At 39.5% G+C, this 10,747-nt stretch overlaps 1 protein-coding gene across 1 annotated transcript; it reads left to right on the top strand.

The window, feature by feature from the left end:
- Positions 1-470: 470 nt before the first annotated feature.
- LOC140928685 (uncharacterized) lies at positions 471-10,226 on the top strand. Its single transcript, XM_073378465.1, has one exon. The coding sequence runs from the start codon at positions 471-473 to the stop codon at positions 9,831-9,833; it is 9,363 nt and encodes a 3,120-aa protein (XP_073234566.1). The 3' UTR covers positions 9,834-10,226.
- The last annotated feature ends 521 nt before the right edge of the window (positions 10,227-10,747 follow it).

Raw genomic sequence — 10,747 nt, 5'->3', positions numbered from 1 at the left:
AAAGATAAAATACTAAAAAAATAAAATTAAATAATTCAAATGGAAAAAAAATTTCAGTGAAAAATGATAACAATTCGGCATGGTTAAACATTATGAATGTCTGGCAATGGCAAAATTGTGAATTCCAAAGTTCCCAGAAAATCTCGTTCATTCGCCTCCTAAAATTAATTGTGTTGGGTGGTTAGGTCTTTAACGTCCCTAGCTAAATTATCCCTAAACTGAAATTGCCCCTGAGCAATTGAAACCTCGAAGTTCACTTCAAAATGCCAAATTAAAGGTTGGACGTGTTTTATATTTGAAAAAGGTTTGTAATCATTTACTTCCTCTCCTGGAAATGACATTAAATGTTAAAGAAACCCGTTTATCGATTTTACTTATATATTTCCCCTACTCAATTTGTTCAGTATCACTAATAAGCTTGCGTTATTCTTTCTCTCCAACCCAGACTAATACGTCATCACTGACTCGTCATGTCTGACGAAGACTCAGACAACGCTTCTCAAAATCTTGTGCAAAATCTGCTTGGGCAGATCAACACAACAGCAGATAAGATTAACAAAAAGAGGGAACATTTGGAGGAAGTCACCGAAAAATATCATAATGAAGCAAAACACCTCCAAGGAATGCTTTTAAAGCTTCAAGGACTAGAGGCTTCGTTTATCGAAGGAGATAAAATCAAATCCGAATTTTTGGAATTTTCTGAATTGCTTAGCGACAGGTGCGATGACGTCATAGAGAAACTCGGGAAGCTGGACACAATCCTAAATGAAATCAGATCAGAAGAGGATAAAAAGGCAGCGTTTGCTGACCGTGCTCGCAGCTTGGATGTTGAATCGCTTTCAAAGGGCGAAGGACGCCAAGAATGTCTGGATTTGAAGCAAGAAGTCGACGACTGGTTTGATGTCATCCGCCAACTGTTTAAAGAAGCGAAAAAGAGGAAGATCTCTCTTATCTCAAAGTGCAATGTTGAAGATGTTTCTCAGTCATTGAATGCTTGGAGAAAGGCTTCCGAAGTTGCAAGAGAATACAGTCGAAAACTTGCATTTTTGAAGAAAGACGCAGAATCCATGGAAACCTCAATGAGGTCTGAAATAGAGAGAATGGAAGGTGAGGTGCACAGTCTCAAAGACAAGAACTTGACATTGGACAGCGAAGTTTCACTTTTAAGGGAGAAGTTAGTTGACGCAGAAAAGGTGATTCTTCAAAGCCAAACGATGCATGATGAAATAACAAAGGATCTACGAGAGAAAATTGATGCCCTTGACAATGATTTAAATGAGGAGAAACGGGCGAGCTGCGAAATGGAAATGGAAGCCGATGAAATTAAAGGAAAGTTACAGGATCTGGAAGCTAGAGAAGAACTTTATCAGCGTAAGATTGATATGCTTCAGGAACGTAATAAACTGCTGGAAGGAGACGTGGAATCCTTGAGAGAAAAACTCATTGTGGGTGAAAAATTAAAAGAAGAAGCCGAAACGCTGCTTTTTGAGATACAAAAAGAGTTGGATATTGTAGACATTGCAAAAGAGGACAGTGCAACAGCAGAGGACATATCTGACTCCAGTCGAATCCATCATCTTGTGCAGGGGCTGAAGAAAAAGCTGGAAGAAAATCAGGGCTACATCGAGAACTTGGAAAGCGAAGTAAAGGGCGAAAAAGATCGCAACAACGAGAAGGTTGAAGAAATAGAGAAGCTCCTGCACAGAATCGAGATTGAGGAAAAAGGTAAAGAGGAGCAGGGACAGTTAATTGATACTATCCGAAATTTACTAGATGAAAACGAAAAGCTTGCTACTGATCTTGAATCCCAAAACAATTCCTTGAATGAGGAAATTTCAGTAGAAAGAGAAAGAGTGGTGGAGTTACGAGGAAGAGTTGGAGAGCTGCAGCAAACTATCAGTGATGAGAAAAGGGTCAACTTTGACATGGAAATGGAGGTTTCCAAGTTGAAAAACAAAGTAGAAGATGAAGAGTCTAAGAATGAGCTTAATCTAAAGAGGATCGAACTGCTCCAGCAAGAAATTTCGAGCTTGCTTGATACTATTAAAGAAAAGGTAAGCATGAATGAGGAGCTTCGTTCTCAAATTTATGATTATGAAAACGTTAAAGACAAACTACGCGCAGAAAGACAAAGAAATGACGATAATCTGCAAAGTATAATGGAGTTGCAGAACAAAATGATCAAAACGGAGCAAACATTAGAAGAAAAAGAAGAGGAGATAAGAAATATTAAGGACGAGCTGAAAAACACTAGCCAGAAATTAGAGAATGTGGAGAAAGAACTGGATTGGATCAAAGAGAATAATGATCTTTTGTCAGGTATACTTCAGGAAAAAGACCGAAGCTTACAGGAGAAAGAAGAGCGATTAAAACAAGCGATAGCAAATCTCAACTCAGAACGATCTGTCCAGGAGGAATATTCCCTAAAATGCACAATGCTGGAAAAGAAAATTTACCTCACCGAGTCGGAAAACAAAGAGATAATCAAAGTTGCCGAACTCGCCGAGAAAGAATTACAGAAAGAAAGGGAGAAGAACAGTAAGAAAGACGAGGAGGTTGTGAAGCTGAAAGGCCAAATCGAGGAGGAGCGCAAAAAGAATATGGAGAGCGAACGCATTATCCATGAGCTGGAAGAACAGCTTTCCGATGCCGATGCCTTAAACCAATATAATCAAGGAATAAAGTCAAGTTCTATTGAGAACATCATGGAGGCAGAGAAGCAGAATGAGCAGCTTTTGAACGTCATAGAAGAATTAAAGGAGAATGTTAACGAGAAAGAACTTGGGATTGAGGAGCTTGTTACAAGATATGCTGTTGAGGAACAGAACTTGAGGGATGAGGTAGCTCAGCTAAGTGGACAGTTGGCATTGTCTAAAATGGACAACCATACAAAATCAGAGATCATAAAGTATCTAAAAGAGGAAATTGAGAGAATGCGGAATGTGATGAGAATCAAAGAATCTGTCCTTGGACAGGGAGAAGACAGAAGACAAATAAATGAGAATGTGGTTAAGCAAGTTCAGCAGCTAGAGCAAGACCTTCAAGCGACTGCCTCTTATGAAGATATAAAGGGCAAAGGAGAAACATTTGGTTCTAATGAAGAGCTAGAAGAATATGAATCAGAAGTTCAAGAACTGTTGGAAATCTTACAAAGCGAAAAGGAGAAAAACCTTATGTACGAAGACATGATACAACGACTCGAAGAAATCGTGAAACTTCAAGACGAGGCAAAGGATGTCGATGAATCTGACGTGGCTGGAGCAAATGATACGAGAAATGAACTTTGCGCCAAGAAAGAAAATTACAAGTACAAAAAGCGCAGGTATATGGAAGGAGAAGTACTCAGGTTGGAGAGCTTGGTGGATGATCTTCGTGAGCGACTAAGAGCTGAGAAGAAGCAAGTCCACGATCGAGACAATCTTATTTCCAAATTAAACGAAACAAGCAAGAGAGACTTTGCAAGAAACGAAGAACTTAATGCTCAGCTTCAAGCGATGAAAAATAAGGCTATGCAGCAGCTTCAACACTCTGAGGAGATGGCGAAGAAAGTTGAAGATGGACAAAAACTTATCAGAGATTTGGAAGTACAGGTGGACAAAGAGCGACTCCGTGCTTCTACCATAGAAGCTGTTTTGGCGTCCGAGAAAGGACGATCCACTGACAAGAAGGATGTTACAAAAGATCTGAAACGAAGGGTAGAGGAGTACCAGAAGACTGTAAACGACATTAAGGGAAAAGTGGACAAGATCAATCGGCATTTGCATTGCATGTCGCCTGGTTCACATGACTCACATCGCTTTGGGCAACCCGATGTCTCCATGAAAAGAATCAATGAGAGACTAGCCTCACATAGCTCTTTCATAAGGGAACTCAAAGCAAGTGTTGGTGCTGTAGAAGAGACAAGCAAAAATATGCGTACAGAATTGAGAACACAATCAAACCAAAATAGCAAGCAAGATAAGAAAATTGAAGATTTGTTAAGCAAGTCTACAGAATACGACAATTTAGTGGAAGAGATGAAGAAGGAACTTGGAGAAATAAGAAAGAGGTATCAAGAATTAAGCGGCGAGCTTGCACCAGCTGAGGAGAGCGATACAGCTGATGGAAGACCAGAAAGTCCCACAAAGATGATCCGAAGCATGCCTGAGCACGAACTTAGCAAACAATTGTCTCACTTTGAAGAACTTTTAGAGACTATCTTTTCTGAGGAGGCCAGGAGAATCGAAGAACTTCAAGATAAAATGGATGAAGTGTTCAAGAAGAACATAGAGTTTTCGTCCATTCTTTGTGAAATAAGAGACAACCTTGAAGAAGACAGAGTAAAGCGAGTACCTTGGGAGGTTGAGCGAGATGAATTGAAGGCTGCTCTAACAAAAAGTGAAGTCAAAATGGATCATTTGCTCGCAACACTAGAAAAAGCAGAAATGGCAAAGGAAAGGCTACAAGAAAAGATAAAGTTTCTCGACGAAGAGCTAAAAGAAAAAGAAAAGTCGTTAGTTACGTTGCAGGCAGACATTCATGAAGCAGAAGGAACCATCAGACGGCTAGAAGCAGAGGTAGCCGACGAAAAAGAACGAAACTCTGATTTGCAAGAGCGAGTGATTAAAGAAATGGAAGACAACCTCAAAGAGAGCAAAAAGAATCTAGAAGAAATAAGAATTCAAGCGGACAAAGAGCTAAAAAAGACAGCCGATATGTCGGCAGCGGAGAAATCAGAAAAAGAAAGGAGAATCAAAAGCCTGGAGAACGAGATTGCAAAGCAAAGTGATTTCCTTGAAGAATTAAAGTCGAATCTAGAAAAGGAACAAAACCACGTGTTTGAATTAAGTGAACGCCTTGAAATCGAGCGAAGTCACTCTACTATGAAGGAGAACACGATTGAAGACTTAAGTAAGAAACTAAGAAGAGAAATAGATCGAAGTGACGAATTTCGCAAGTTTATAGAAGAGGCCGAAGATAGAACACTAAGGATCAGTGAAGCTCTGACAAAAGAACAAGTCCACGGAGTTGAGCGTGAAGAATGTATAAAAAAATTACAGGACCGGATAAAAGATGAGCAAATTAGACTAAGCGAAACAAAAGAGGCTTTAGAAGAGGAGTTGCAACTGACCAACCAGCTTAAAGAAAAGTTATCTTTAGAACAGCTTCTTAAATCAGAATTTGAAAGCGAGCTCGACAAAATCAAGGCGTTTCTCTTAGAGGAGAGAAAGGATAAGGAGAATCTCGTGGAAAAGGTAAACAGAGACAAAAACAGGATTTGTGAAACCGAAAACCAGCTAAGAGAGCAAGAAGACGACGCCAAACAAAAAGATGCCATCATAGAGGAACTCAAGTCTGATTTAGATACAGAAAGAAAGTGCTATAAGATTTTAACGGAACGGCTGCATGCAGAACAAAATCGAATCGTGGAGTTAGAGATAAAACTTAACGAAACCGAATCAGTGATAAACAGCGACAAGAATATGTTAGAGAGTCTGAGAGAAAACTGCTTGCAAGGGGAAGAGAGGCATTTTGAAATTCTTGAAAAGCTGGAGCGAGCAGAGAAGCTGAACAAAGAAAAGGAAGAAGAGCTGAGCGCGTTCATAAGCGAACTAGCAACGGAAAAGTTAAGAGTAGAACAACTTGTAGCCAACTTGGACAATGAGCGATGCTTGAAATTACAGGTACAGGAAAGGGTCAAAGAATTAGAAGAAACTACCAGTAAAGATGAGGTTTTGTTTGAGGAAATGCGTCGTAGACTTGATACAGAGGTTCTTAAACATCGTGAAACTTCGGAGCTCTGCGACCAGGAAAGATTATTAAGCCAAGCATTTCAAAAGAAAGTCCAGGATTTGGAAAGGCAAGTTACTCAAGACAATGAAATCTTTGAGGAGCTCAAAAGAAACGTTGACAGGGAAAGAGAACAGAGTCGACAACTAGATGAATTGCTGCAACAAGAGAGGAGTGAAACTGTGCGTCGTGACAACGTTTTGAAAGAGTTGGAGGAACAGCTTTACATTGAGCGTATAACAAAGGATGACGTTAAGGGACAGTTGGAATCAGAGAGACAAAGTAGCTTTGATTTGCAAGAACAATTGAGACAGAATCGCGAAGAAGAGTTTAATAGAAAAGATGTAGAGGGAAAACTGGCGGAAGAGATGAAAATTGAAACGGAGGAGAAGGTAGAAATCCAAGCGCAGAGAGCACAGGAACTTGAATGTATGCTAGAAGCGGAAAGATTTAAAGTTTTCGAGAAAGATAGTGAAAAGAACGAATTTCAGAGGAAGCTGGAACAAAATGATCTGTGGCTTTCACGGATGGCTCATGAGCTCGCAAAAGACTTGGAAGATAGCCAGAGTTCCACAGATGAGGACGTTTGTGGCTACGAAGAGAATGAGAGCGTGGGACGTCGCCATGAGAATGATAGAGAAAATCAGCCTACATATGACGACCTGTTTAGTAAAATATTAGCAGGACGTATTGCCAAGAAAAATGTCAAACTCAAGTCAAAGGAGCGAAAAAGACGACTCGCGGAAAGAGAAACTATGTTAGAAGACATAAATCGAAAATTTGAAGATGAGAAAAGAATGAAAGAACACAGGCTTGCTGAATTGGAAGAAAATGAAAATAAGCTAAGAATGTTTGAGAATGAATGTGAAATACACCGCAGGGAATCTACAAGGCTGCAAGATGACCTAAACAGCGAGAGAAATCGTAGCCAATACTTTGAACGGTTACTGGCTGAGCAACAAAAACAAAATCAAGATCAAGACGAAATTGTGAAGTCACTTGAAATTCAGGTCATCGAGGGTTCCAATCACCTGCATGCTACTACAGAACAGTATGAAAAGCAGTTGCAAGAAAGTCGTGCACGACAAGAAGAAAACAGGAAAATGCGGGACTTGTGCAAAGTGCAACAAGATAAGATAGAACAACTTGATAAAGAACTGGAGGACATGAGAAGCTTCTACCTTGAAAAAGAAAACCTGACTCAGGAGACCATGGAGGGGATTAAGACCTTAAAGAAGAACTTAGATGAAGCTGAACACAATATTCTTTACAACGAGGACCTTCTTAAGAGAGAGAAAGGAGAGGACGCCACTGACGGCAAAATGTCACTGGTAGGATCAAAAGCGCTTATTGGCAGTTTAAGGGAGGAGGTGACAAACGTTAAGAGAATTATTGACAACAAGTTAGCAGAACTAAGCAGCCTTCGTAAACGGTTGAGTGGAAGAGGAGATGACGGTGAAAGTGCATTGTTAATAAGAATGGAGGAAAGGGCGCAAAAAGCTGAAGCTCAACTAAAGAAGCTCCAGGCGTCTAATCAACTTCTCCTGACTGACGTTGACGTGAAGAAGTTTTTAGTGGAGGAGATCCAAAGGGAAGCTAACGATCTTAAAAATACATTGAACGAAAAAGACAAAATAATTATAGAGCTGAGGAAGGTAGAAAAGTCAAAGAAGCCACAAGAGGTCTGCAGTGACAGCCAAGAAATACAGAACCTGCGAGCGACCGTAACACAAAAGGAGAAACAAATCCAAGATCTTACAAACGAAATGCAGAAAATGAGGGTGGCTTTGGGAGAAAAAGTGAAACAAATTCAAGTTCTTGAGAAAGAATACTTAGCTAAGCTATCCGACAAAGACAAAGATCGACGGTGCTTGGAAGTATCGGTGGAAGTTATGAAGTCTGTTAATGACGGATTAAAGGCAGAGAAAGAACGAGAAGACGCAGTTAAAAACGCTGAGAAGAGAAAGAAGGGAAAAAAGTATATAGAAACCGCAACTGAGATGGTAGCCGATCTGCGGGAGCAAATCGAGTCCCTCAAAGCAGACATCGCTGATCACCAACAAATGGCTCAGAATTTGAAAGAGGACGACAAGCGCGCAAAATTACCCAAAGAAAATGAGAAGAATTATGTTAAGAGACGAGGCAGTCTTCGTGGAGTTGTAGCTTTACAAATTGATGAAAAACAAAAGAAAATGAAGCGTTTGAAGATGCTGCTTAACTCCATCGAAAATCGACACGGGAAGGACATGTTGGCGCTTACAGAGGGAGGTATGACACGCGATTCATCGAGAGATGGTCTAGCTGAAGAAGCCATTATAAGAACCGAGGATGCTAGCCTGCAAAGGACGTTGCCTCTACCTGATCTGGTAGGAAGCTCAGAAAAATGCGCTTTCGTTGAAGACAAAGAATTGAGACTGGGCCATTCTCTCGACACTAACCCATCATGTGTTGACTCAAACTTACTCTTCAACAAGGATCTTGACGAAAAGTCGAGAAATTCCTGCTCTATCAAGAGGAATTTGCTTGCATTTTTCCTTGTCGCTGTCGCTATTGGTTTTCTGACAACTGGTTTTAAATCAAGAGGTTTCGAAAGCGTGCTTGCGTCTTCTGTTGCAGCTATAGTACTTCTGTTATTTGCTTATCGCCTCAAAAGAAACGCGACTGGTAAAACGACACCTAAGAAGGAATATCCAGAGACAGAGCTCCTCGAAAAAATCACCCAAATGAAGATTCGCCAAGAAGGAGACGCAAAGTTGATTGAAGAGCTCAGAAGACAACTGGAAGAAGAAATCTCTGACAAAGAGGTTAAACGTGTAGAGCTGGAAGAGCTAATGGCCAGCAAAGATGCACTTTTCAATTCTGACAAGCAGCGAGATTCGGAAGAGTTCGAGGCAAAACTGAAACAAGAAATCGAAAAAACTAAACTTTCTGAAGCAGAAAAAAGGAAAAGTGGACTTGAAGAATACAAAGCTTTACAGGCAAAAATCGATTATATGAAGCACTTGAGGGAAACTGATATGGAGGAGAGACAAGCCAAGATTGCGGAACTTGAAAAACTAGCTGTTATTTCTGAAGAGAGGCGTGAGCATGGAATCAAAGCTATGAACATACCAATCTCAGCTATTCCTGTATGTGTTGCTATGTCAGTGTTTCTGTGCCAGCTTTCTGGATACCACTTCACAGCCCCCTACGCATTGTTTACCCTGTTGATAATCGTTGCTTTTAACGCTTCTTTTTCTAAAAAGAAGGTTGCTCAGATGTTGAGAGATGAAAGGCAAACCTTTGAAGAACAGAACGAAGAAATAGACGAGATGACGGATCTCTTGGACAGGCAGTTTGAGGTGGTAAAAACTCAGAAGGCTGCGATAGATATGCTTGTAAAAGAAATTGAAAAGGAAAAAGAGGAAAGGAAGGAAAAACGAAACACGTTAGCAAAGTTAATTTGGCAGCTTCAAGAGATGGAAGGAATGCAAAATATTATTTCAAAGCAGACTCCGAGGGGGACGGAGCTTGAATCAGCCGTGAGAATTAAGGCAGAGGAAAAGGCTCTAGAGAGAGCAAGGTTCTACAACAGAATGGTCAGCACATTGAAAGAAATAAACGCTGAAGATGAGGACGACGATGATATGACAGATGACGTGTGCAACGCTGTACAAGAATTGGCAGACTATGCCGAAGATCAGCTCGAAGAACAAAAAAAGAAAGAGCTTGAAGGGGAAAAAACGCCCCACCTAGCAACGAAGTCCCCAGTCTCATGGAAAGCCGTTGTATTGGTTGTAGTCAGCACATGCGCTTTAGCAGCATCGCTTGTTCTTAGGTCATATTTGATTTCTGCGCTCATTATCATTCAAACTGTCATCTATGGGTTTCAAAGGAGAGAAGGCTCAGTGGATCATTTTAGGGAAAAGCTTAGACGCGAGAGTATACGAAACAAATCATTACAGTTGGAAACAGAAAAGCTGAAGAAACTGCTAGAGACAGAAAACACGTACAAGATGACGGATGAGTATGCACAAGAAATTAAAGAGAGAAAGACAAGAAGAAAGTCCAGAAAAATTTTTTGATGACTGTAATGAATAACAGACCTGAGCAAATAGCCTGGTCATACTTTGAAACCAAGAATTACTATTAAAGTATTTTTACATCATGAATTTTTGGTGGAAAGAAAGAACGAAAATGACATTAATGATGAGGTAAAAAATGTAGGAGGGAAAATGGTTAAGAGAGAGAGTACAATTGTACGTTGGTCCTTTTCAATTTCACTTTTAATTAATACAAGGATATTCCTTTAACGTTTTAAGGCTATCGTTTTCGTTGCGGATAAGCAATACTTGCAGATTCATTACTTTGAACTTTTGTGGATTGTGTTTATGTGTTTTGCCTAACAAAACAGAAGTCTTATTGCTAAAGTAGGCGTTGTAAATATTTTCATGAAATGTTATGAGCATTAATTATCAACTCTTTTTTTTTTTTTTTTTTTTTTTGTATTTTATTTATTTATTTTCTTTTTACAGGTATAGTACAAACAACATACAGATCGAAACATACAAACACTACAAAATTTACAACAACTACCTTAATTACAAAAAACAAAAAAAGAAAATAGAATAAATAAATAAAAAGCTACGCTGCACTACACTACAAGGCTTACATAACTTATTCGACTTGAACTTAAAATACAGAGTAATACAGGGAGTATTAGAAAAACGAAGTTTGGATAACAGCTACTGTTGTATTAATGGGAGTAACGGCTTCCATTTTTTATCATGGAAATGGATTTTGTTGTTTCTTTTCGCGATAAAACGTTCGGTTTGAAAAGTTTTTTTAAATTTATCGACTAGCAGACTTACACATAAACAGCCCTTATTTAACTTACAGCGGTAAATAAAATATTTGCTTTCAAGAATGATGTAATTGACTAGAATGCTTATATTATCTGTATCTAAGATCCCAAAAAGGACATTCATGATATCAAACC

This window comes from Porites lutea, chromosome 2 (assembly GCF_958299795.1).
Source record: "Porites lutea chromosome 2, jaPorLute2.1, whole genome shotgun sequence".
In the NCBI taxonomy this organism is placed as follows: Eukaryota; Metazoa; Cnidaria; class Anthozoa; order Scleractinia; family Poritidae; genus Porites; species Porites lutea.
The sequence above is the reverse complement of the archived record's forward strand: the minus strand, read 5'-3'. Positions and strand labels throughout refer to the sequence as shown.

Coding starts and splice junctions, on each gene's coding strand:
- LOC140928685 (XM_073378465.1), top strand. CDS start 471: ATGTCTGACGAAGACTCAGACAACGCTTCTCAAAATCTTGTGCAAAAT.